The 27,281-nt window shown below is 40.8% G+C and overlaps 2 protein-coding genes across 2 annotated transcripts; both read left to right on the plus strand.

The window, feature by feature from the left end:
* Positions 1 to 16: 16 nt before the first annotated feature.
* Positions 17 to 8,620, plus strand: tbrg4 (transforming growth factor beta regulator 4). Its single transcript, XM_030158547.1, has 11 exons — positions 17 to 121; positions 1,458 to 1,967; positions 2,170 to 2,490; positions 2,976 to 3,150; positions 3,709 to 3,866; positions 3,978 to 4,088; positions 5,079 to 5,223; positions 6,286 to 6,537; positions 7,114 to 7,225; positions 7,370 to 7,484; positions 8,078 to 8,620. Exons 2-11 carry the CDS (start codon positions 1,551 to 1,553, stop codon positions 8,177 to 8,179), a joined length of 1,908 nt encoding a protein of 635 aa, XP_030014407.1. The 5' UTR covers positions 17 to 121; positions 1,458 to 1,550; the 3' UTR covers positions 8,180 to 8,620.
* A 1,690-nt stretch (positions 8,621 to 10,310) lies between these two features.
* nacad (NAC alpha domain containing) lies at positions 10,311 to 25,406 on the plus strand. The gene is made up of 10 exons (XM_030158539.1): positions 10,311 to 10,811; positions 13,745 to 14,025; positions 14,484 to 19,830; positions 20,030 to 20,278; positions 20,875 to 20,966; positions 21,300 to 21,368; positions 21,539 to 21,685; positions 22,974 to 23,108; positions 23,205 to 23,327; positions 25,263 to 25,406. Exons 1-10 carry the CDS (start codon positions 10,727 to 10,729, stop codon positions 25,275 to 25,277), a joined length of 6,543 nt encoding a protein of 2,180 aa, XP_030014399.1. The 5' UTR covers positions 10,311 to 10,726; the 3' UTR covers positions 25,278 to 25,406.
* The last annotated feature ends 1,875 nt before the right edge of the window (positions 25,407 to 27,281 follow it).

Consider the following 27,281-nt stretch of genomic DNA (forward strand, 5'->3'; position numbering starts at 1 on the left):
CGTCCATTTACAGCTGCATCCGCATGTCACGTAATATCGGTGTGTGACGTCATTTTCCTGCGACTGCCGCCGGCCAATACCTCCATGTGAACCATTTTAACCAAGATTACAATAAATTAAGGTAAATAGCGTATCTTTTTGAGAACTGTGTTTACGTTATAGAATTTGTTTGGACGCTGTCTTGCAGTTTAGACATGTTATAGGAGATTTTCGGCGCGTAGCGTTCCACATTGTTTATTCCTTACCAGGACAAGGTCAGGAAAAAATGTTACATGACAGGAGAAATGCACTCAGTGACTACACTCGGATCTGTTATGATTAAGGTTTTGATCCGAAAGGTTTTGTTTTAGGTTAGGTGACAGGGGCACATACATAACTGTGCTCATCCCAGCTAAGATAAGTAATCTGTGTTATGTTCAACAGTATTTACTCTGGTGACATTATGCCTTCCAGTAGCTGTAAACGGCCGCTGATTACACAAAGCATATTACAACATCAAGTTGTCTGTAGTTTAGAATTTGTACCCTTTTCCGAGTACCTTTATGTAAATTGCTATATATTATTGAATTATTTCATAGTTTATTTGGTGAAAACAAACTATTAGAAGTAACATACTTTAACATAAATGTCAGTGCATGTGTAAACCATGTATGAAATGCAAACTTTACATTAGCTGCTTCATATACTTTATTTATATATTCATTCAACCAACAGATGGCTGTCTCTATGTAATAATAGTAGTCCCTTATATGTAGCTTATATGGCAACATTATTACTACTGTTGGTGCCTTTATATATGACGTCATATCTCATATATTACATTTTTGTGTAGGGATGTGTATTGGCAAGAATCTGGCGATACGATATAAATCACTATACTAGGATCACGATACGATATATCGCGATATATCATGATTGTGTTATAAAGGCAATTTTTTGTTTGTTTCTTTTTTTAAATGATTATTTCCTTGAAGAATTTAATTACACTAGAAATATGCACAAATACTGAACAAATTTTTATTTGATCCCAACAGGATCTAATGCTATATCCCAAAATTTTCCTGTGTTAAAATTTAAATTATGTTTTACAGACAATACAGTTTAAGATCTTGCTCAAATGTTCATATTCTATTAGCTCATAACTAACATCATAACATTATTTTTGTGCAATCCCAACAAAGGAACTAACATTATTTAATAAAAGAGTGTTAAATAATAATAAAGAAAAACCAAAAATGAACCTCCACAATATCTGCATTTGAATAAATACCTGAAAATATCGATACAGTACTTTTTAATATCGATACAGTATTGTGAAATGAAATATCACAATATATTGCAGAACCGATATTTTCTTACACCCCTATTTATGTGTGGGTTTCTTCTCGTCATGCTTCTTTGTCATTTATTCTATTTTAATCAAATGTTTTCTTCCTGGATTCTCCTCTACCCCTCAGGGCCGATGTGGGATGGTGACTCGGGTGTCTGAATTCTGAGAAACCTTTTCAGTCCTCTCCTGGTGTTGGCTCCTGTCTCATCTGTTGGATCCAATGGCCAGTCGTCTGTTGGTCAGATATGCCCGGTTATTGTGCCGGGCTTCCTCCCAGGCTCCAGTCGTGGCTGCTGCTTACATGCCCTCACCTATGGCCACAGAGGTGCAAAGGGCGCAAGGCTGGCCAGGTGTGGTAGAGAGGTTAATGTGTGAGGAAAGGCGATTTGTTAAAGATGATGTCTCTCAGACTATGCCCACTCGCACTGAGCTGGACGACCAGCTGGATAAAGCAGTAGAGCCAGAGGATATCCTGGTGGCCTGGGCAGAGCATGGAGGAAATGGCAATCAAGCAGCAAGTGCCCTAAAACAATGGACTTTTTTAATGCTAAAGACGAACCCCACGTTTAGGAATGAACTGCCAACACTGATGATGGACTCGAGGCTGCTGGATATGATGAATACAGTATCTCAGAATGTAAGGAAATAAACACATATAGGTGGACTGCCCTAGTGTTGGTTACTGAACTGACTTATAAAACTGCTGTTCTCTATAGTTTTTGATGTCAGTTGAGAAAAAATTCATAATTAACTTTTAAACCTTACACTGACTGAAGTACAAAATGACTACATCTCTTTTATCTGCCAAATAAAATATCTCATCCATCTTTTTCTTCCAGGTGTCACAGGTGTGGAACAGCAGTCTTGTGTCTGTCTTGCAAGCTTTGTGGTTAATGGGTCTGCCCTCAACAAATGCAGTGCTCAGTTCAGTCCAGACAGAAATCCTCTGGCGTGTCCGAAGGCTAACATATAAGCAGTTGTCCTACCTAGCAGACTGGGGGTCCGGGAGGAGGGGACATCAGGATGTGATGATAGTGAATGCTGTCTTAAAGCAGCTGGAGCTACGCTGGACAGAAATCTGTGATGTTAAAACAGTTGCTGTACTGATGTCAAAGGGAGAACGTGTGTCGCCTGCCTTGATGGATAGACTAGAGGACAAGGTAGAGTAAAATGTGGAAATAGTAACTGCTCTATGTCTTGGTGAACAAATTAAAATATTGTCCATTTACAAAGAATTATGAATCACTTTGCCCACATGTGATGAAGTACGTCAAACTGCCTGATAAGAAGCAAAGAACAACTCAATCACACCTCTCTTTCTGACTTTTATAACACCACAGCAAAACATCTGTTTCAATGTGTATAATTGACCTTCATAGCAGCCATTTTTACTTGTTATGGCAGATAATTAATAGCTAATTACTTCAGTTCAGAATGTTTCAGGATACTTTCATTCAGTTTCAGGGCTTTAGTTTTGCATGCATTTTGGGACACTTGACAGGAACATATTCAACAGTGATGTTATCAGGACCATCTGTGTTTTTGTTTTTGTTTTGTTTTTTTTTGTTTTTTTCAGGTAAGCCATATTATCTGATGTGAAAAAGGTCTATTATATTGTGAAACACTTGTGTTTTTGCACTTGCAGGCTTTAGAGCTCGCAGAAAGCTTTTCATCAGAAGAAATCCGCAGAGTGTGCGTGTCATTGGCTACTCAGAGCCGCAGATCTGTCCCACTGCTCCGAGCGCTGTCCTACCACCTTCTCCAGAAACCGTCATCAGAATTCACTACTCCACTGATTATGGACATGGCTTTTGCTTACGGTAATAACACTAACAACTTACATATTTTTATTCTTGTCATACCATGTCTTAAACTATTTAGATACAAGGCTTTGTGAGTATACATTTTATTTTATGTGGTCTTAATTACCACAAAAAACACATCTCATTTTATTTGTGAGTCCTTTGTGTCCAAATGTCTGATGTTACAAAGATGTAAACCTACTGGTGCACCAAATACTGTCTTTGTACTTGCACCTACCGCTTGGCAAAATGTTGATTGTTATGTTGTGTCACTGTGATAAATATATTGCCTGCATCAAATCTACTTTAGTAAAGGACAACATACAGACTTAAACTTACATTTATATTCACTTATAGTGACTTCATAAAAAGAGTATTAAAATGGGTTAAATCTTATCTTGAAAATTACTCAAGAAACATTACATGTCTGTGTCTGACGCCTGTAGACACCCTTTATACATATATGTAAACACATTTAGAAATCTAATTTTTGCTATGTTTGTTACAACTAAATCTTTCTGTACTGTATACGGTTTCAAACTAATAATGTCGACATTCTTCTCTTGCTTTTCTTAGGGAAGTTGAATTTTCACCATACTCAGGTATTTCAGCGAATGGCCTCAGAGCTCTTACCCAGAGTCCCTGAGCTCAGTCCTACTGATGTCACACGCTGTGCTAAATCACTTGGCTTCCTAAAATGGCTCCACCTCCCTCTGTTTGAGGCCTTTGCCGAGGTTAGATGCAAATTTAACACTCATTGTGGTTCCTTTATTGTGACAACTGTATCTAAATACAAATGTTTTACAAGTGTTTTGGTTTTCTCTCTGTGCCCTTTTTTTCTCTAGCACTACACATTATACAGTGACAAATACACCATTCTGCAGCTCTCTAATCTGCTCCTGACTTTTGCCAGACTGGGCTTCCAGCCCAGCAAAGGAGAGGATTTTTATGCCAAGGTATAAACCATTTATAGTCTGAATCTCTCTAAGTAGTTTGTTGGTAATCTCACAAAGGCAGTGGAAAGAGTTCCACTCTTTAACACTGACTAGATTGGGAAACATGTCTAAGTAGCATCCACCATCATTTTGAGCAAAGTAACTCTCTTGGTTGATTGGCTACTTAATATTTCTAGAAACCCTTCACAGTTGTATTGGGTGGGGCTAAGCACAGGGTACTGCAACAGTGTCTTTGCAAAATAATGTTAAGTTCAATGTTCTTGTTGGAGCATTTCTGCATGGCGAGTTAATGCTTAGTATTAAGAATGACTTAATGACTGTTGAAAATATATGTATGTTTGTCAAATCCTGCCATTTTCTACATGTGGTTTCCTTCAAATAGAAAGGCGACTTTCACTATAGTGATACGAATACAGTAGAAAAGGGGAGACTGGAAAGCTGAAACAGTCGGTCAATGACAGGATTATTTTTTGCAGATTTCATCCTGTGAGCCAGACAGTCTGTTTATTATAAACCTCTCATTGGCTGTTTCAGTTAAGATTATTCTACCTATTCACAAGCCGTAAGTTACCATTGTCAAAGTCCACTGGTGACCACACACAAAAATGGCAAGTTTTGACCAAAATTTGGATCATAAAGCAGAGCAGGCTTGTTGTTCTTTTTTTTATTTGGGGAGATTTTATACTGTGGAGCAAGCCTCCTTATGCAAGTATTTTACCAAGACGAAAGGGTTTGTCTTGGGCACTCGTTGCACAGACTGTTGCTCCATACCTTTGCTTATTGCTGCCCAAGATAATTGTGATGAGTTTAAGTAAACATAAACAACCCAGTGAGTTTATTCTTGGGTCCACTCACACACTTCTACCCCAGTACTAAAACAGACTGAGGTCTGGCTGTGTGAGACTAATCCTTTTCTGTTTAATGCTTGTCCATATTTGTGCCTCCTACCTTGAATACACTCTTTGTCCATGTGTGCCACTCTGTGTGAAGGTTCACTCATCACTGAAGGACTCTCTGTCAAGCCTGGAGCCCTTCCTGCAGACAGATGTGGTGTGGTCGTTGTGTGTGCTACAGCAGGTTCAGCCCAACTACCTCATCCCTCTCTTACAAGAGAAACATATTACCAAACTGTCAGGTAAGACACATAGCTGCTTAATCTTTCTTTAGTTGTTCAAGATAAATAGTGAGTATAAATATGCAGATACACACTTTATTTCAGTGCACTTAAGCTCACACATGGTGCATACATCAACGTCAGCAGTTCATGAGGAACTCGCACCTGCTCCTCTAAACCTGGAGAGGGTACTGAAAGTGGTTCAGGCACCTGCTGAGGATGAATCATGTGAAACCAATCTTTCCTCAAGTAAAGAAATTTTCCCCAAAGAAATTCTTGACTCAGAATACATTTACTCAATTAGTAATAAGCAGTTTCCATTAAAAGATACCATTTTCTTAGTCGCCATGAAGAATTATCCAGCAGAGGATGGACAGGTAACAATGGGGAACTCCATGAGGAACACTATCAGATGTAGACTGGGATGGAAAGTTGATTAAAAACTGGACTTATTGTTGATTTTCCCAGATCAGTTAAAAAAGTGATACATAGGTCATCAGAAAATGAACTCAAAGATGCTTTGATAATTAATTAATTATTTAATAAATAAAAATGCTCAACTTCGACTGATTGTATCTTTTTAAAAGGGAAAAGTTAGAACCAGGAAATGAAATGCTACATGTTCTGATCAGAATAATTAGATAAGTATCAACAAAATTAAGCCCTTTTGCAATAAATACAGTTGTGGCCATATGTGTTTTGAATGACGCAAATTAATTCTTTGCTTAAATGTGATTTATTTGCCAATGTGTGTAATTGTTGATAGAAATGTGGAAATGGAAAAAAAAAAAAGCAGCAAATTTTGTGAGAACCTCAACTCCACAATATATAATAAACTACCTTAATGAATAATCCTAACCATAAATATGGTCTGTTAAGATAAAAAAAAATGTTTGGCCAATATTAATCAACTGTTTTTCTTATCATCGTGCACTACTCTTCTGTCTCAGTAGATGGCAGTGTAGTATTAGTACACTCGCTCATATTTCTCATAGATATGAGGAGCAACGCTGGGCTCTAAACCAGTTTTGAGGTGAGTTTAAACACTCAGTCTGTCTTTCTGTTGTCTTTTTCTGTCCACAGAGGGCAGTCCAACTCGAGCGGACAACTATCGCCTGAAGCTCCTCCACATCGCTGCTTCTCTGCACTTAGAACACTCAGGTTCCTCAAAGACAACAGCCGTCCCGTCTGCCCTGACCGCCTGGTCCCACCAGGGCCCAGTCTCCCCCCTATCTCCCCTGCAGAGCAGTCTGAGGGAGGCTTTACAGAGTGTGGTAGGAGACACAGCAGGGGCTCTTCGCACTGGGGTGGTCACTGTGTATGGCTGGACTATTGGTAAGAGGCCACGGCAGCGTTCAACACTGTCACCTTGAATTATAACTGTTCCTGGTCCCAGTTTCTGTGGAAGGAGGTTTGATTAGTCAAGATTAGACTTACAGTACTGTGCAAGAGTCATAGGCCACCTTTAGGTTTATTGTTATAGCAAAGTTAAAACATTTCACTTTTCAACAGGATATACAGGATATGTACAGCATTAAAAGCTTTAGTGCCACAGTATTCAGTATTTCAGGTGACCTCAGCTGTGTAGTATTCAGAAATTAATTCTTTTTTTTTTTTTTTGTAGTTTTTCTGTCTAGTTTTCTGCTTTAGTGTAAGTAAACTGCACACATAGGTTTTTTTTTTTTTTTAATTAGCTATTTTTAGTGTAGTTTTTATTCGGTTTTAGTGTTTTTGTGTATTATGCCGGACAGATATAATTTATAGAACCACTGTACTTTAAAGGTCTCATATTGTGGGAACACATTGGTTTTCATTTACTTAATTTGAGTTTTTTTTCTTGTATTTTTCAAAGCTGTTCTAATTTTGTGAGTTATACAGTTATTTTTCTTTTTTTTCTTATCTTATGATCAGATGGTGAAATGGTGGTGGATTGCAACAACAGACCAGTGGACTTATCGATACTGGAAGCCCCACATCTTCCTGGAGAAAGAAGTGGTAAACCTTTACCTGAAGGAGTACGGCGGTGAGTCACAAAGAACAATCACATAAGACAGGATTTATCAAACCACTTTGCTCTTGATCCTTGTAGTGCTGGATCTGTTTTTCCTCTGCTTCACTTTTTTCACCTGTGTTGCCTCTTCATCCACTTATGTTAATCTGTTTTCAGGCTTGCTTTCGTGGCTTGGGAATTTCCAAACTTTGTCTCAAAGAGTAAAGACATTCTGGGGAGGTTTGCCATGATGAAGCGACATCTTCAGCTTGCAGGCTTCATCGTAGTGGAGGTGGGGCTGGGGATGGATACCCTGCATTTTTATCTTTGTTTGTTATGGTGGTTTAATTACCTCAGAGCAAGACCCAGTGTCATAAGTGTTTTCTCTATCTCTGCTCATTTGGTGAACTCAGCTGTTTGCTCTTCAGATATTTTTTATTACAAACACACAAGCGAAGGCTTAAAATAGCATACTCTGATGTGTTGTGTTTGCTGCGACAGTAGTATTTCTGTGAGCCGCGGCTCTGTTGGTGCAGTATCTGACAGGCTAAGGCCCCGCAAACAATAGATGTAATACTTTGGTAGAGAGTCAGGTGGGTCTCACTGCAGTCTGTGGTATAAATAGACCCTGAGCTACCAGCAGTCTCATCTAGGCCAATCCAAGCTCACTCTCTCTCTCATGTAGGACAGTCTCCTTAGCCACTGGTAGTATCGTTTGCCTTTTGCTGTGTTGCAGGCAATGTTAATAAGGCCAGCGTATCTACCTGAGACTGACAATATGAAAAATTCATTCTCTTCTTCCTGTGCCAGTACAAACAGTGTATAACATGGTTAAGGAGTTTTTGATAATGCCTAGATATATGACCCTGTGTTGTCCTCTTTCAGGTGCCATATTATGAGTGGCTTCAGCTGAAGACTGACTTCCAGAAGTCGGCGTACGTAAAGGATAAAATTGGAAAGGCCGTAGCCGAGGACATGGCCAAGTGAACTGGGCAGCCTGGAGCGAATTTGCAGGCTCAGCTAAAACAGAGCTTTCCCAACCAAATAGGACCACAGGGAATACACACACAAACACCCACGTTCACGCTCAGAACAGAGCGGCAATGCAGAAAAGCTCTCTCATACTTTGTCAGGCAACAACAAAAAAAAAAAAAATTCGCTTTGGTTCCCTTGGCAACATGTAGGGCTTTCCCTGTTTCCATGGAGATGACGAGCAAGAGTTTTAGAGCCAAGGAGACATAAATAAACACATCTGCAAGTCTTTCACTAGAGAAAATATGATGGATTAAGTCAGCCCGTAAGTGACATGTCAAAGCAGATGCACGGAAGTGGAGTGTAGAATTTATCATGTGAATATATTGGAATGTTATATTATCAATATGAATGTGTGTGGAGTTATCTTGTGATGGAATAAATTGATTTATTGCAGTTTTTGTTTGTCTTGGGTGCTTTTTCACTTGTGAGGTGATGTATGTTCCGTAAGACTCAGGATATGGACAGGCTGTGTACTTTTATTTATAGTGTCCACAGTCCGGCAGCTGAAGTGTTAGATTGTTGTGTGGTAATCAATAGAAGATGATACATTTCACATCTAATAGCTAGAGGCTATGGTAAACTAGTGAGTGTGTCAGTGAGTGGTTCAGTAGAAGTAGAATGCAATAATCTGAGGAATAGTGCGTGGTTCATTTGGAGTCATTGTATGTCTTTTCTACTAAAACTATAATAAGCTTTTCATCTAACACATAATTGTTTGATACTTAAAGTGAAAGCCATCTTATCATAGTCATTGTTTGGGTTATCATGCATACATCAGTCTATCCATGTATATATGTGTGTGTTTATTCAAATACAACAGTTTTATCAGTGGCAGGGACTTGTGGCAAGATTCTTAGATAAAATACTGAACCTGCCCACTGCTGTTCACAGGCAGCGGCAGCACTCTGACATCAGAGGCTGATAAGCAGCTGATGTAAAAAGACAGGCCATTACAAGGCAGGTCACAGGAAAGAAAAATGAGTTTAACTTAAGAGGAAGCAAAAGGATAATACAAAGCCACAAGGGCCAATGAGGGAACAGGAAAAAACATGGAAACTTACTCCAACACACCCTAATGTGATCCAGAGTTATGTTGCTACACCTCGTTCTTCGTGATATTCAGGGGTCAATAGATCAATTGACGGAGTGTTGACAAACAGCCCAGCTAGCACTTCCCTTATTGAACTCCTTGGTCACAGCGTCTTGTATGTGATGGATCAGCAGTGTGAATGTGGAGTCAGTGTTTTGTGTTCCTCACTTCATTAAATTACATTTTGACTTACCTTGTCCTGCTAAAAATCTTTATAAATATGACCACATGTATCAGTGAAACAATGTCTATATGAATTTTTTTTCCCTCTTCTGCCCTTGACAACATCCACAAACGAGGGGATAACATGAGCCAAGTACCAGTTTTTCTTTTTCTGAGTTCATTGCAAGCTATATTTGTTGAGGTCAACTGGATTGCACAGAAGCCATTATGCATTATACAGTAAAACAGCAATGACTTCTGCTGAGCTGGCATGGGAAGTTTTGGGTTGCCATGGAAACAATCACTGCTGAGCGTTTGGCTCAGTGCTGCCGCCTCTTCTCTCTCTTTTTATATATCCATCTAATTTCAACTCACCCCTTATCTATTAAAGTTTAGGAAAACAGAGGCGAATGAGCAAGATTGATTGGGAGGTGGCTGAGATGGAGCAGAGAAACAGATGCTCTGGTTCACCTTAGGGGAAGCGTCTCTTAGCAGGTTCTTCAAGGATGTAATCAGAACAGAGGGCAAGAAGAAGGCATATAATGAGCTGGATACGTTTAGGTTTCATTTCTGACATTTGTGATCTATCTAACTTTCGGTTTCTCTTCAGTTTGTTGGTTTTGTTTTCCTTTAATTACCCTCCCTCGTTTGATTTCTCTTTATCTTCTTGTTTTTGCAGTACTGGTCCTTTCCTTCAAGGTTGAGGGCAGCACTGAGAGGGCGGTGGAAATTTGCTGACATCATCTCCTAGGATCCAGTCATAGCTTGGCTAAAAGAGGAGGGAGGCGGAGAAGGGAGAGATAGAAAGAGATACAGGGAAGAAAGGAGGGAGGGGAACAAGAATTGGACATCAAGAGAGTATACTGCGGCTCGCCCTCTCTCTCTCTCTCTCTCTCACACACACACACACACACACACACACACATTTTCAGAAGAACTGGATCATGAGGCTCTAAAACACACACCCACAACAGCAGCATCACTGTGCTGCACCACAGAAAGAGACCAGCTCACTCTCACTCTCTCTCTCTCTCTCTCTCTGTGTGTGTGTCTGTCTCATACACAAACACACATATAGACAGACACGTGCTGCAGGGGAAGATCTAAGTGTTGGGTCGCTGAGCATTCAGGTTCCTCCTCCCCTGCTTTCTTTCTCACTCTCACTCTCTCTCACTCCCTGTTCACCTTGTCTGTTCCGGCTGTATGGTTTATTGTTGCGTCAGAGCCAAAGAGAGCCAGCGAGAAGCATGCCAGGGGAGAGCATTCACAGATCTGTCCCCACCGACAAGCACCCTGAGTCGGGGGCTGAGGAGACAGGGCTCCCTGGACCAGGTAGGACTTCTAGGGTTTGGGATACTTAAGTTAATGATGTAAATGCAACTAGACAAGGGCATATTCGTGAAGATGGGGTCAGGATAGTAGAGAGCAAGTTGGCAGTGTTGAATTTAGATTTATGTAGAAGGAAAGAGAGTACGGAAGACGAGATGGAGTGAAAGTGGAAAAGACTATCATCACTAGCACTATCTGCTTTGAACAACCGTGTGGTGAAGTGTCAGGTGGGTCATTTATGTCAGGCTGTTGACATGTGCAGCCTAACTATGCTGTGATTCAGCTGCATACTAGTCTCCTCACTAAACTGCATGCTGAATCGCCTTCCAGCTCCCAGCTATTATCATCCTCTCTGAAGTCTCCACCCTGGAGCTTAACTCCCTGCCAACCTCTATGCACTCCACACCACTAAATCCATATTAACAGTCTCTCTTGAAATGCACCATCTGACTTCCAAAACCTTTGTGCATTCAACCTCCTTGGCAACTTTCATCGTCATCAGGACCCCAGCTTTGTCCCCCCAACCCCACCCTAACCCAAACCCTGGCAGCTTTATTCCTCCTCCCATCGTCAGCCCCAGTGCTACTCCATTCTCTTCCACATTTCCTCAGCAGTTTTGCAGGCTGTCAGGGCAGTGTTCACTGGCTCCTCCCTTCCCCCATCCTCAGCAGGAACATGACACAGCAGCATGGCAGAGCACTGTAACACAACCACACAGCACCAGAGCTGTTGTTATTGTTGTCAAATGTCAGATAATCTCAGTTTCTGCTTCTTTGTATATTTATAGTACTGAACTCAAGGAGGCAGAAATAAGAAGTCATTAGGAGATTCAGTATATCAATATGTCCCTTAAATCACAGTAATCTAATCATGCCCACAATAGTAGTCTATTAGAGGAATCAGTGATTTATAAAAGAGTTCCTGCAAAACATTGCACACAATTTACATTTTGCAGCTATAAATTATGTCATTGTAACTGTGTGCCAGGTGATGTTCAAAATACACTCCCACACTCTGATGGAAGTAATTTATAGTTCGCTATTTTGGAAATTTTCCTGTTTTAACTTAAACATTGACCTGATCTGTGGGGGCTTGAAATTATTTTAAGCTTTCTTGGCCTGAATATTGTCAGCGGAGGGAGAAAATAGAACTATTGGATGCTCTGGTTAAAACTTGTAACCTACTCAGGCACACACTTGATGAAAAAAAAAAAATTGTTAGAGCAGTGAACGTACTAAAAAGACCAATGTAATAGATGAGACTTTTGGGATGTGTCTTTGTGGCTTCATCTGCAGCTGAAACAGAGGCTCCCTTTGGGGCTGACAGGCCGGAGTTGCAGGATCTGTGACGCAGCTCCAGCCATGCTCAGTTTTCTGCATCCAGCTACTCATCCACCAAACTCTGTGCTTGATTTCACCGCCTTCCCCCAGAGAAGACACTCAGGCTGGGCCGGAGACGAGCACAGCGGCAGACATCTCCTGACTGCAGCATTAAGTCTGCAGCTAAGAGACAGACAGACACAGTAGACAGGCCTTACAGTATAAACCATATTGGATTATTTAGGGAGGCTAGCAAGAGTGTAGCTCACACACATAACACAACTTCTTCATTGTCATACTGTTTAGAAAATTACTGGATTTATTTTAGACTGTGACCATTGTCACATCTCTTTAGGCCTTGCAGGAAAAAATCACAATCAACGTACAGTGAAAGGTAGTGTCCGTACTTATGCTTTTCTGTTTGATTGGTGACAGGTTTTAGTCACTGTGGCATGACTCAGCATGCACACAAACACATCTAAGGACTTATTATTAGGGCAGTGATCAGGCAGTGCTGCTAAGTGCTGATGCTTGCATCCACCAGCTAAGGCAGGGCAGGAGAGCAGTGAGGGAGTAGAAGCAAAAAAGATACTGTTTGAAGAGAAAAAAAAAAGCATGGGGGCGAGAGAAGGATTTAGCAGACCAGGCAAAGAGTCACAGTTGTGAAACAAGAGAGAGATTCTTATATTGTTTTAGAAAACAGAATTGAAGAAGACAGAAATTATGGAGTAAAGATACAAGGGATGGGCTGTAGAGCAAAGAGTGAATTAGTAAGTGATATCTGGGTTCCTGGTAGAGCAAGTGTGTGTGTTTGTGGCTGGCACTGAGCTACTTGTGTGTTATAATGGCCAATCAGCATGAGGATTGAGGTCACCGTGGCAATGGCCCAGTTAAAGGGAAGGTTCTCTTCAATCCCTGAGTGATACAAAGAAAGGGTATTACATCGTATCCTTTGGCGATATTTCAGTAAATGTACAGTTTTGTATATGGTAATCGATTCAGCATAACAGAATCAGTTAAGGTAAGTGGCTTAACTGAAACAAATGAAGAATACAGGCCTTTTATTTCATCAACTCCACCCCTCGGCCGTATACTGCTTACTAGTGACCTAATTCCTTTCATTCACCAGTCACTTCCCATTCTAATCTTGATGACAGTTATTAAGATGATAGCATGATCTGTAAGAACAACACAGCAATTCTGCCTTGGTTTGTGCACCTCTGTGTGAGGCAGTGGAAAAGAAAAAGATAGTAGAGTTTATATTTTGTTTTCCAGGTCTAGAGATTGGTCAAAGGGTACAACAGACTGCGACAGTCAATCATTAGACACTTTAAACAGCAGGATTATTTTCCAAGTGCTTGAGAAAAACAATGAAAACATGTTTTCAGTTCTTCATCAGTTAACACTTTTCAGTTGTGCTTATTTCATCAAGGTCACATGCAGTGTCAGGGTAATACAAAGAGCTAAGAGGTGTTTGTTTGATATAATTACCACCATTTCGGTGACATTTTTGTTGCACTCTAGTGTGGGAGAACAGAAAAAAAGTTCAGCTGAGTTCAACCTGTGACAAATCTCTAACACACTTCACTCTTTTTCTGTTTCATGTTGTGGTTTCAGACATGACCAGACACCCGTCTACTGATTCCACGCCCAGTGACAGTGGATCCTCGCCCAGTGACAGTGGGTCAAGCCCTTCTCCCAGTACTCCTCAGAAACTACTCCCAGCATGCACCTCTCCGTTTGGCCCTCGGCTATTTCATGCAACATCTAGCTCCTCTGGTACTCCAAGACCTCAGCCTGAAGGCTCTGACCATCGCCACACACCTAGACTTTCTGGAAAGTTAGGTGGTCATGGACCTTGTGGCCGCCATATCCCAGTTAAGATGGAACGAATCAAGGTGTGTGTTTATCGATGCGCTGCAGTAATCGTTTTCAGTAATTTATCAGGCAACTCTTTATTTTAAGGTACAGATATTCACCATTGGCTACTTAGGATACATATTATTAGCATGCTGACTCTTTATTAGTTAAAGTACTTATTAATGTATTATTTTAAAAGATCATAAATTCAATAATCTCCTAATCCTAATCTCATATTTTTAGAAAGTAAAGAAGTTGGTGTACAAGAATTCTGATATTAGGTTCTAAAATGAGGTTTGAGTGAGACCTCACGTCACTAAATAATAAGTAAAAAGCTAGTGGGGGGAAAAGGCTGGTTTGTAGCCTAATATTTGGCACTTTATAGTGACTAACAAAGAGACAATTTAGCATTAATATGTCTTAATATGTAGTTATTGGTTAACATGGACCTGAATATAAATAAAGCTTAATATGTACATTGACTTTTTATTCCTAGGTCCTGACTGGTTCTGAGGTGGAGAGTGACTATCAAGAACCACAGACCATTGACACAAGAGTGGTGATGGGTCAGGAGGCACGGCTCAAGACAACAGAAATCCAGAAAGGGAAACCTCCAGTCGGCCCAAGTGGTCAGGGAATCCCTGCACCTACCAGTCTACCTATTCCGAGCTTTTCAGATCCTCAGGCACAAGTAACAGAGACCCAGGTGGAAACCAGTAAGGAAGGAGGCCAAGTACAAAGCCAACAAAAACCACAAGACCAGGAAAAAGACGCTGTACATCCCCCTACCACACTCCCTTCCTCCTTACAAAGCCCCCTACTCCCTGCTCCTTCCTCTTGCCCAGAACCAGTCACACCTGAAGACAGTTTGATAGAAAACCAAGAAGAGAGTCAAACACTCTCTCAAGATGAAGTGCCTTCCCCGTCTTTCTCTGAGCTGGTCTGTCCGGTTACTTTGTCCTTCTCCGAGCCTAATTACGCTGTTGACCCACTACGAGTGGGTGTGCCCTCATCTCTGGACCCTGACCTGTACTATACTGCACCTTCCACGCCAATCAAGATGGCGTCCCGCTCCTCACACCTTAAGCATCATTCATATCCTGGTTCTCCAGCCTGCCCTCTCTCACCTGGCTCTCCTTCAGACAGCGAGGACCTCTGTTCCCCTCTCACTTCTCCTTCTGGCTCTTATATTACAGCAGAGGGGGGTAGCTGGACATCGTCTTACACATCTTCCACATCGCCTTCCACCTCTCCAAACCTGCTCCTCACAGAAGAAACACAGGAAGCTCCTGCTTGCTTTGTGGGCTCCTTATCAGAAATTGGAGATGAAGTTGGGGAGGATAAAGGGAGAGGAGGAGCAGAACGGGAGGAAGACAAAGCAGGAGACTTCTGCCTCTGCCGCTCTGAGGATTATGGTATTAATTCACAGACGGGCATAACAGAGACAGTGATTTTAGAGGAGGAGGAGGAGGCTCTAAAAGGGGAAGAGATCACGATTACCAGAGAAACTTGCCGCCCTTGTTGGGTAACTGATGATACATCCCCTTTAAGGAGCAGTAGCAGCCGGAGCAGTGACTCCCAGGAGGACGGAGGAGAGTCTGAAAGCTCCCTCTGCCCATTGGAGGAGGCCACCGCTGGGCCAGCAGAGTATTCGAGGTCTATGCAGACTGGTCTGAAACTACAATTGGAAGCATGTATATCAGAGGAACCTTACGGACAATTAGATGACCATGCAGAACTTGCCTCCACTGCCTTGACTCCTGACACTGAGAACATGACCATGGCTTCATCCAGCCTTAGCCCCGACTCACCTGTCATCCCCTTGGATGCTTTTTGTTCTGGAGCCTTTGACAGACTTGGCCCTGGTTCTTTCATGTTCTCCCAGGCCACTTGTGCTGATGATATACCAGAAGAAGAAAGAATGATCCCTGCCTCCCTCATCTCATTCCCACTCCACACAAGCCTTATTTTCAGAGCAGATTCAATGGAAATCACCCTTTTCCCCACAGAAGATGAGAATGAAATAGGGGAAATGAATGACAGAAATGAAAGGAAAGATGTTGATGCATATGCAGCAGGAGAGGAGGAGGCTGATGTCGAAGATGACGATGATGACGATGATGATGAAGAGGAAGATGACGATTATGGTGATGACGACGATGGTGCTGGCACTGCTGATGCAAATGATGAAGAAAATAATGATGACATTGGTGATGACTATCATGATGAAGCATGCGAGGAAGCTAAGGTTGAAGTGAAAGTAGTTGAAGAAGAAGACCAGGAAGAAGATGATGAAGAGTGTGATAGCAAAGCAGTGGAGGATCCTACAGATGAAGACAGCTCAGCATCTTTTCTTCATTCCCTTTCTGAAACATCCATTAATGAAGGGTTGGATGAATCTTTCTGTTACCAAGATGACACAGACGACTCATTAGATTCAGCCTCTTACAATGGAGAAGAAGATGAACGTCTGTACAGTACTGAGAGACATGCACAATCACTGGAACCCACCGCTATGGACACACTTAACCCAAATGAAGTTCAAACAGAACCTGAACAGGAGTCTACCACTGGCACATGTCATCAAGAATCCTTGCACATTAAACTCAAATTAGAGGATCCTCCTGAGACAGCCTGCACCTCTGAAGCCTTTGCAGGAGAACTCAAAGGCAAAAATCTAGAAGCTAAAACTCTGAATGCACCTGAATCTGCTCAGACCCAATCAGAACCTGAGAAAGAATCTGCTGATGAAATATGTCATTCAGAGTCTATGCACATGCAAGCAAGTCCAACAGAACCAGTGGATGAGAGTAGGACTGAATGTGACATGGATATCTCTGAGTCTTCCATCTCCCCTCCCCCACCAAATGAGACCTCAGACCTCAACTCAACCACACCCACTGGTACTCAAGCTTCCTGTGCTCCTGATTTCCACACTTCTCCTTCTGCCACTGCCTCTGTAGCTTTTACAGATTGTACAACAGACACTCTTGCAGCAGAACTAATTCCAGAAAAGGTTGAGGAAAATCCCCAGCTTAAAGATATACATTTAGAACAGAGCAATGATTATCCAACAGAGGAAACCACAAATGAACCAGAAAGAGACTCTTATAAATTGCTAATTAAGCCTCGTCATCATCAGCCAGAAAGCCGCAGGACTATAGAAGCAGGGAGGCTTTTATTATCGAAGTCTTTCTCCAATAAGTCTGATCCTCCTGTGCGAGCAGAGGCTATCTTTAAGTCCAGTATTTACAGGGAGTCAGACACAGAGCTTGACCAGAAGAATGGGAATGCTTCAGCTGAGTCTATGAGCATGGAGTGTGGAAGTACTGATTCTGGTCTGTCTCTGAATATAGGGATGACAACTGCCACCAACGACTTGAATAAAGGAGTTCTTCTTCTCTCTTGTCCTAAAGATGCTGGTACCAACCCCAGTAATATTCCTGTGTCTGCCTCTCCAGAAGTCACATCTGAAATTTCAGACAATTTAGCTCTTAGTCCCGAACACTGTCCTGGTGACTCGGCCCAGGAGAACCTGAGAGAAAACACTTTGACCACAGATGAGGGAGCGCTTGCAGCGATGGGATCTCCTTCACCCTTGGCCATCTCACCCAAAAGGGAAAACTCAGAAACAGATAAGGAAATAGGTATTGGAGCTGGGGCATGGTGTGGTGACAGAATGGGCTTAGACTTAGGTTTAGGATTCGGATCACAGTCTGAGTTTGGTGTCTGGGGAGCAGGAGAATCTCTCTCTCTGTCTCTTGGAAAGAGATATGAGCTGGAGGCAGACAGTCTGCTCATGTGTGACACAAAGGGTCCAAAGACGCAGTCGTGTGAGGTTCCCAACATTAGCAGCGAAGTCTACAAAAATTACGACAACATTCTGGTTTCTGTTCTGGATGAGGATGATAACAACAGCCTGTTTCAAAAGAGGGACAGAATGGTGGATGAGGAATTGATACGAGAGACAGCTTCTGAGTCAAATTTGGCCAGTTGGAAGTCCATTGAGGAGATCTCAGAAGCTGGAGGTGGAGAGGATGGAAGTTCAGCATTTCCTGCTGATGATATCAGTAATCTTCATCCAGATAATGGTGGCGATTACACAGACACACAAGTGCAAGACACTTGGAAGAGTTCTAAAGATAACAATGACTCTACCTTTGGTTCACTGAAGTTCGCCATGCGTGGAGGTCTGAATGCTCTATCAGAGGAGGTGAGACCTCAAAGTGTGACTGTCAACAATAGAGAGTCTGTGTCTAATATTCCACTTGAAGAGATGCAACCTCAGGCTTCTCACATAGTCCCTAAAGAAGAAAAAGTTTCAACGGACAGTCCTATAAATGATCACCACAGCATCATTTTACCTAAAACTGATATGGGTAAAACTGTAACAAGTCAACATTCCTGCTCCCTAGAAAATGCCAAGTCAAGATGTCATGGTAATCCTGGCGGTCAGACAATCACTCCAGAGATTAATACAGCATTTTCTTTACTACAAGGATCATTCGGTTCCTTTACTCCCAAATGTAAGTCTAATGAAAGCAGATCAAGAAGAGGTTGTCAAGACAAGGTGGAGAATAATGCCCAGTTACAACAAGGGAAAGAGCCCCAGAGTGAAGGCCAGAGAAAAGGTGATGTCAGCCAAGTGACAGACAGACTTGTTGATGAACCAAAGACTAAAGAGGCCTTCAGAGGACAGCAGTTTGATGTGTGTAACTCAGGGGAAGAAGGCGGGGAGTCAAAAGGAGAAGAGAAAGCAAAAGAGGGAGGCAGAAATGAAGAAAAGAACAAAAGTGAAAGACCAACCTCTCCAGTACAGAATGACTCAGAGCACTTTGATTGTCACACCCCTAAGGGGGAACTTTGCACAGATAAACCGATTGCTGCTAAGAAGGGGAGGAGAGGGAAGCAGAACAAGAACAGGGCTTCCCATACAGGCAGCCCTCAGGACTCAAGCCCTGCATCTGCTGATGACCCAAAGAAACCCTGTTTTGCATTAAAAACTACAACTGATGGATTGTCAGAAGGGATCGCAAACCGTTCGAAAACTAAGCGAGACCAAAAACCGGACAATAAAGCTGTGTCTTCTGGAGAATCTGATTCACAGATCCAAAAGGACAACAGTCCCACTCCTGATGTCAAAAATTCTCCCCATGAAAACTGTAAATCTACCACATGTATTCCAGATAACCTCAATGTTGTGGTGGCAAAGAATCAAGACTTACATCTGCCACGGCGAGAGCTCGACAACAGACCACTATCTGTTAGTCAGAGGGGAAGCACAGTGGACATAAATGACAACAACATAAATACTGGGGAGTGCTCATCTAACCAGGACTCCGTATTCTACTCTTTGACTCCACTTTCCACCTCCCCTGCTGTGTTCTCCTCTGCTCTTGCTTGTGCCTCAACAAAGCCAGAAGATGATCTCCCCACACCTGTGCAGGAATCCCAGCCTGTCCTTTCAGCCCGTCCACAGTCTACACTGAGTATGAGTCACAACACTTCGACCATATGCTCTACCTCCTCTACAACCCACCAAGCCACTGTTTCACAATTTCTTCCAAAAACTAACCACCAAGAGGCCACTGTTGTCCATTCTACATCAACCACATCTGCCATGAGTGTCTCTCTGCCTTCATCCTCCTCTGCATCACCACTCAGCCTGTCCCAGCCGACCCAGGAGTCCTCTACATCTGGGTCTAAAGCTCCAGGTTCAGCATGTGTATCCGACTCTGCTTCCCTATCACATTCTCAGTCCCATTCACAGCCTAATGCCAATACGCAGCCTCACAAACCCAACAAGAAAGGTCGTACATGGAGCACACAAGACAGGTACAGAGGTGGGTATATAAATGACACTGCAAAGCGATTTTCATTCAGGTTGAGATTGTGATAAAAATGTTAACTACACTATATATTAATAACTTGTCAACATCATTTGATTTTATGTGGATCAATAGTAGCAGAGATACGATAGCATCAAGTTCTTGAGCTTCCACTGATAAATGTGGTCGATTTGTGTGATGTGTGTTTCCTAAGATCCCAGCCTCGCCGAGGAAGAGACGGACAGCGAGGATGATGGCGGACTGCCTCGACGTGGCCACAGATCCCAGCCCAGAGGATTAACAGGAAATAGAAATGGACCTGTGCCGAAAGAGTCTGGTCTACCCAGTCACAAAGAAATCCAGCCTTTCTCTTCCCGTCAGATAACGGACAGACAGACAGGATGTCCAATCAATCACAGCCACAAGAATTCAGAGCAAAGTGAGATGACCTTCAAAAACAGTTGTGAGTTATTTCAACCATAACGTTTGTTTGTATAGTAGCAAAATTGCAGAGACATCTAAAGTATATATGAGTTTTATAGTGTTTAAGTGAAGTCAATAATACAGGCAGAGCAGCTGTTGAATCATGTAGTTCACTGCTTGAATTATAGATGAGGAATTCCTGCCATTACCATTTACATTTTGCACATGGAATAAAAATCAAATAGCATACATATATACAACATAACATAACATAACATAACATTGCATAGCATAGCATAACATAACATAGCAAACATAACATAACATAACATAACATAACATAACAAACATAGCATAGCATAGCACAACATAACATAACATAAACATAAACATAAACATAACATAACATAACATAGCATAGCATAACATAAACATAACGTAGCGTAACGTAATGTAACATAACATAACATAACATAACATAACATAACATAACATAACATGTTGTATTTCTGAAGGACAAGTCCCATTTCCCGTTGATCTGCACTAACGCCCTTGCTACGTCTTCTGTAGTGATTATCAATTACAGTAATAAGGATATAATATGCTTTTCTTGCCTGTTCTTATATTCTGGTGTAGGTTCTGTTGTGGCCTCGTGTAATGAGTCTGAGAGTGAAGGGTCGGTGCCTGAACTAGAGGAACCGGAGCCACTAAGGCCATCAGAACATCAGGTCTGTTCCTTTAATAGAATTGTAATATTCATTTCCAAGATTAATTAAACAAAAATAGCATTGGATCTAATCTGGATTATGATATACTGATTTCACTGTCTTGAAAACTTGTTTATGATTTGTCAGTTTACATGAAAAAACATGCAAAACTGTCAAATTCCACAATATTTAGGTATTAATTCTTCATAGTAATTGTCCTAGTATAATAATCCTTATAAGTGCAAGCCTTTTGCTGCTGCTGCTATAAAAAATACACTGTTTTTCTTCTTTTGTGTGAGTAGTAAAATCTGTATAAAACATTCCTGTGTGAATAATATTTAGTGTTTTTTTCAGTCTATCTCCTCTGCAGATGAAGGACTGAACAGACCAAAACAGAGCCGCAGTGAAAAGAAGGCTCGAAAGGTCAGACTTCTGAATGCATAAAGAACAAATAAATAGAATAAAAATGAATGAATAACCTGCCATGACATATTGTTAGTCTTTAACAGGATCTGATCATTCAAATAAAACCATCTGTGATACATTATTGTGTGTCGATTATTGTGTGTTCTCTGCTTCTATTTGTGTGTTAGGCCATGTCCAAACTGGGTCTGAAGCCAGTCCATGGTGTGACCAGAATCACCATCAGGAAGTCTAAGAGTATCCTGTTTGTGATCAGCAGACCTGATGTATTCAAAAGTCCTGCATCGGACATTTATATTGTGTTTGGTGAAGCCAAGGTAAGTCTTTCTTTCTTTCTTTCTTTCTTTCTTTCTTTCTTTCTTTCTTTCTTTCTTTTCTTTCTTTCTTTCTTTCTTTCTTTCTTTCTTTCTTTCTTTCTTTCTTTCTTTCTTTCTTTCTTTCTTTCTTTCTTTCTTTCTTTCTTTCTTTTTGTTGAACATAAAATATTAGTACACCCTTTAACAAACACACCTGACCGTACTTGACTATTATGTCAGAATAATTAACTTGGGGACATTTATGTGACAGTTGGGAGCTAAAGCATTGTCTACTTTGTTTAGAACCAGTTTTTTCCACTGGTGGGTCATGACCATAAAGTGGGTCACAGACTTGTCACCAGACTTTTTTTTTTTTACTTTAAATGAAATCTGATGTGTGGCTTGTATTCTGACAGATGTGTCAAAGTCATGCAGAAGCCAGAAGTGACCAGAAAAATAAACACTGTGTTAAATGTAGATTCACAAACACTCACAATTAAAGGATGAAAACTCAAGTGTGTTATAAGCCACAACTAAAATATCCAAACTGAAATGCCATTGAAAACCCAACCCACACTGTTTTCACTCAGTGTGCTGCTGTTGTAACGTTTACATATCATTAGCCTTATAGCATAATTGCCTTGTCATTTTTTCCATTTATTTATTTATTTATTTGCCAGATATGTGATGTGATATCTGTGTAACTTTACTCTCCTAATGCTGATTCAATTATCATCAGTGGTTATGACCTGAAAAAATATGACTTAGGTAATTATGCAATGAGGCTAACGATATGTTGTAAACTGTGTTGTAAATCCTCTCCTCTCCTCTCCTCTCCTCTCCTCTCCTTCCTCTCCTCTCCTCTCCTCTCCTCCTCTCCTCTCCCTCCTCTCTTCCTCTCGCCTCTCCTCTCCTCCTCCTCTCCTCTCCTCTCTCTCCTTGTTTCTCTCATTTCTCTGTCCTCGTTCTCCTCTCCTCATTTTTCCCATTTCTCCTCTCCTCATTTCTCCTCGTTTCTCCTCGTTTCTCCTCGTTTCTCCTCGGTTTCTCCTCCCTCTCCTCTCTCTCCTTCTCCTTGTTTCTTCTCATTTCTCCTGTCCTTGTTTCTCCCTCCTAATTTTTCTCGTTTCTCCCTCTCCTCATTTTTCCTCTCCTCGTTTTCCTCACTCTCTCTTCCCTCTCCTTCTCTCCTCCCTCTCCTCTCCTCCTCCTTCCTTCCTCCTCCTCTCCTCTCCCTCCTCTCCTCCCTCTCCTCCTCCTCCTCTCCTCTCCTCTCCTCTCCTCTCCTCTCCTCTCCTCTCCTCCTCAGATTGAGGACCTATCTCAGCAGGCTCACAAAGCAGCTGCTGAGAAATTCAAGGTGCCTGTGACCTCCTCTCCTTTGGCTCCCCCCGCCCCACCCAGCCTTACCATAAAGGAGGAGAGTGAAGAGGAAGAAGAGGAGGTATTAATTCTAAATTCTTATTTCTGAACATCACTGAAAAGTCTAAAATGTCAACTGTCGTCCCAACATCTGCATTGGCTTCTCTCTTTACTTCAGGTGGACGAGGGAGGTCTTGAGCAGAGGGACATTGAGCTGGTGATGGCTCAGGCCAACGTGTCACGAGCCAAGGCCGTCCGTGCACTGAAACACAACAAGAATGACATTGTGAATGCTATCATGGTGAGCGGGGAGGAAGGGAAGACGAGAGCGAGAGTCGGAAAGCGAGAGGGTAGAGGGAGGGCAGACGGCGAACAAAATAATGAGTCACAGGCAGTGAGCGGAGAGCCTGAGGAGGAGGGAGCTGCTAGAGGAGAAAGAGTAGAGGACAAATGACAAGTCAGATTTCTCCCCAGTAACTGAGCAACCTCTACAGCTCTGTGGGTTGTCAGTACAGCCTCATTCCCACTAGATGGCGGCAAAGACTAACACTGAGTTATCAGGTGGCGTTAGTGGCGTAGATGGTTTTTGGAAAGCCTCATCCTACATATCCTCCTGAGACCCAGTACGTTGAAGTTTAGGCTTTTAGATTTTTGATTGGACACAGTATGACACAACAGTGTTTTCAGGTACATTTGGAATTGTTTTTAATAGAATGTCCTTGGAAATGAACAGCTTTTTTTTTTAAGTAAAGCTGTGAACTCTTGTCTACTACAGAGGACAAAAATGCATTGCTGGGTCAATCAATCAATCAATCAATCAATCAATCAAACAATCAATCAATCCATCAAATTTTATTTATATAGCGTCAAATCATAACAAAAGCTATCTCATGACACTTTACATATGAAGCTGGTCAGAACCAGACTCTAAGCCAATTTACAGAAACCCAACAGAATCCTCCAGGAGCAAACACTTGTGACTGGTGACAGTGGAAGGAAAAACTTCCCTTTAACAGGCAGAAACCTGGAGCAGACCCAGACTACTGGAGGATGGACGTCTGCCTTGACCAGTTGGGGTTAAAGAGAGAGGGTAAAGGAGGAGAAACAAGAGAGCAATAGAGATAGAGAGAGACAGGGGGAGAAGGAGGGAAGTAGGGGGAGACACATGGATGCAGTTGATGCACAGAAAACTGAACTAGAACTGTCAAAAGTAGATCAGCTGGTATTATTATAATTACTAGAAACCAGAACAAAGGTCCATGACTGTTAATACTACTACTACAAATACAAGTACTAACAGTGGATGTACTCCCACTACAACTGTTAGTACAAATAATAGAAACCTCTACCATCTATGGAAGTATATAATAAACACTATCATGACTGTATGGATAAATTTCTCAATCTCTGTTTTACATCTTGATCAGTTGAATGCACTCTCAAAAATAGAGGTACGAGATCAGAACATTTATGTACCTATAAGTCAATTTTTTAAGAATGTTCTCTCAAAAGTACAGTATTGGTCTTTAGGAGGCCAGAATTGCACCTTTAGACTATGAAAAAGAGTCCAAAGTTATGTTAAGTACAAATTTGTACTATAAGGTACCCTGCAGCATTAAAAAATGTGTGTAGACCATGAGAATAGGCTATAGGCTAGGAGAACTGAACAGTAGGCCTAATTATAGTTAAAACATTAGGCTTAGCACATTATTTATTATATATCATACTGTAATTACTCTATATTATATTTAATAATAATTTGTGTTGTAATTTAATAGCCCAATTAGCTCAATGATAATAGCCTAATAATTTATTTAGCTTATTAGAACCTCTGATTATTGCCATAATTTCTGTTTTATCAGGTTTTCATTCACACCTCCATGTCTTGATGTCGTAGCTTGCCTATGCCGTGTTTTTTTTTTTTTTTTTCTCAATTAGGCCACCGGTTCAAACTTTAAACATCATGGCATTATCAACTATACGAGAGTTTTCTTTCTGTGTAAAGTACTTAAGGTACAACAGTGGACCATTTCGAAAGGGTACAGAAAAGTCTCTCAAAAAAGTACACCCCCAGCGACAAGCATTTGTACCCTTTTAAGTACAAGCTGGTACCTCTGTTTTTGAGTGTGTAATACTTGAACTTACACTTTTTACAGTAAGAAAAACCTTCATACATGTACTCTACCTGTCTTAGTTAAATGTTTCACTTCTGTTTCTTCTTCTTCTTCTTCCTCAGGAGCTGACCATGTGAGTTGTGAGGACATTCGAGTCCTGAATCCTCTCCAGCCTATAAAAGCCTAAACGCCACTGACTCTTCTGTATCGCTGCTACTCTATGTTGCATCCCCAGTATCTGCTAAATAAAGTCTGTTACAACGTGGGCTGTGACTGCACCAGAAGAATGATTTTACTCAAAGGTTGCAGATGGATAAGTTAGTAACTTACTGTATTTCAACATTAATAACAGCACATTAAAGTACTTTAACATAGCATTATACTAATTCATTATGGCTAATTAAACTTGTCCTGATTTTACAATGATACGATGAATACACTATGAAGTGTTATGTATTTATCTCCCTGCCAACCAACCTCAACACCACTTCTTTTTTTTTTTGATGGACAGTTTTATGATACAAATTTAGATATTACAACAGCATCAGATTTAAACATTTCGAAAGATTATATCTTAATGTAAAAATCCATCATTAGTATTTTAATAAGCTCTTACAAAAGCTTACATTTTAATTATCATTCACCACAGAAGTGAAACCTTGCATTACTCTCCAACTGACACAAATAATTAGAGCTGAAATATAGTTTTTGATATCATTAGAAGTCGACCGGTCTGTATTTTTCTCATTAGTGATAAAAAACTGACACTGCACTTAACACCACATGTAGACTATTTCCTTTTCTAGAAGCAGCTTGCAAACATTTTTAAAATTGTCTATTATAAAAAAAAAAAATCATCTCCGACAATAATGCAGATCCTTAAAATCCACAATTGGCTGAATATGTTCCTAAATCCATCCTCCACTTGCAAAAGCTTACATTGTCTAAAATGTATCTGAATCATTTTCCACTGAGATTTAGCTTTGACAACAAACACTGTGCAAGACTTACATTTACAGTCACGTTTTTCCAAAAAAAGAAGTCCCATTATGAATCGAAACACTCATTTTCCCGTTTCTTCAGCCTCTAATCATGCCACACAATACTGATGACACTATCGCGCATGAACAGATGCCGAATGCATTTCTGACAATCTGTCTCTTTATTGTACAAAACTGATTAGAATACAAAACACACAGTCGGTACTGCAGGGTGCTGCTTTGACAAGAGATAGCGAGAACACAAACTTATAGCAAACACGTTGAGTCATCAGTTTTAACCCATAAAGGCCCAAACATCCACTGGTTACCAAAAGCATCCACTGATATAAAATGTTTAATAACTTCTGATGCACTAAATCCTATCAATACATGTAAATAATTGGTGTAAAATACAGTTTTTCATCTTTTCATGGTCATCAGATATGACCCATTTGGACGAAACACTGTCATCTTTTACAACACTGATTCACCAGTAAAACCCATGGAGTTGGATCAATGACAGTGAATGGAGACATTGGGTTTATGTTCAGTTATTGATAGATTTTGTTGTAAAAGTCACTTTTTCCTGAGTTCTCTCTGTTTCTGATATAATAACCCTTAACTTTAATCTGAGTTTTTATGAACATCTACACAATGTATGAATTAAATATAGGAAAATGCATGATTTTCACTGAAAAAATGCAAAACACAGAGGATAATATTAAAATAAATGGTGAAACATCAACTAAGATAGGTTAATTGAGAGAAAAATTCATTTGGGAAGTACCACAAAAGTAGCACTGGGTCTTTATGGGTTAAATGATAGCTAATGGCCATAGATGTAAATGTACACTGCCTGAATTAGTTGCTGTTCTTACAGAAATACAAATGTGATACTATTATGTATTTCAGTGTATGAAAATATTAAATTAGTGGCATTAATAAAGGAAAAAATGTCATGGTATTGAATATGAATATCACAATCTAGATTATACAAAAACTCCATCATTTGGAATATTTTGTTAGTAAAGTGTTTTAGTAGGGCTTCTTCTTTGATTCATAGCCCTGTATCAAACACAGATGCCTTTTCATACGACAAGGACTTTGTGCCTGATTACTCTTCATCTTCTAAAATCCATGCAGGACAGTATGGGTTTCTAC

This window comes from Sphaeramia orbicularis, chromosome 16 (assembly GCF_902148855.1).
Source record: "Sphaeramia orbicularis chromosome 16, fSphaOr1.1, whole genome shotgun sequence".
In the NCBI taxonomy this organism is placed as follows: domain Eukaryota; kingdom Metazoa; phylum Chordata; class Actinopteri; order Kurtiformes; family Apogonidae; genus Sphaeramia; species Sphaeramia orbicularis.

Coding starts and splice junctions, on each gene's coding strand:
- tbrg4 (XM_030158547.1), top strand. CDS start 1,551: ATGGCCAGTCGTCTGTTGGTCAGATATGCCCGGTTATTGTGCCGGGCT. Junction 2,491..2,975: donor TGGATAGACTAGAGGACAAG/GTAGAGTAAAAT, acceptor TTGCACTTGCAG/GCTTTAGAGCTCGCAGAAAG. Junction 6,538..7,113: donor TGTGTATGGCTGGACTATTG/GTAAGAGGCCAC, acceptor TCTTATGATCAG/ATGGTGAAATGGTGGTGGAT.
- nacad (XM_030158539.1), top strand. CDS start 10,727: ATGCCAGGGGAGAGCATTCACAGATCTGTCCCCACCGACAAGCACCCT. Junction 21,369..21,538: donor GTGAAAAGAAGGCTCGAAAG/GTCAGACTTCTG, acceptor TTTGTGTGTTAG/GCCATGTCCAAACTGGGTCT. Junction 21,686..22,973: donor TTGTGTTTGGTGAAGCCAAG/GTAAGTCTTTCT, acceptor TCTCCTCCTCAG/ATTGAGGACCTATCTCAGCA.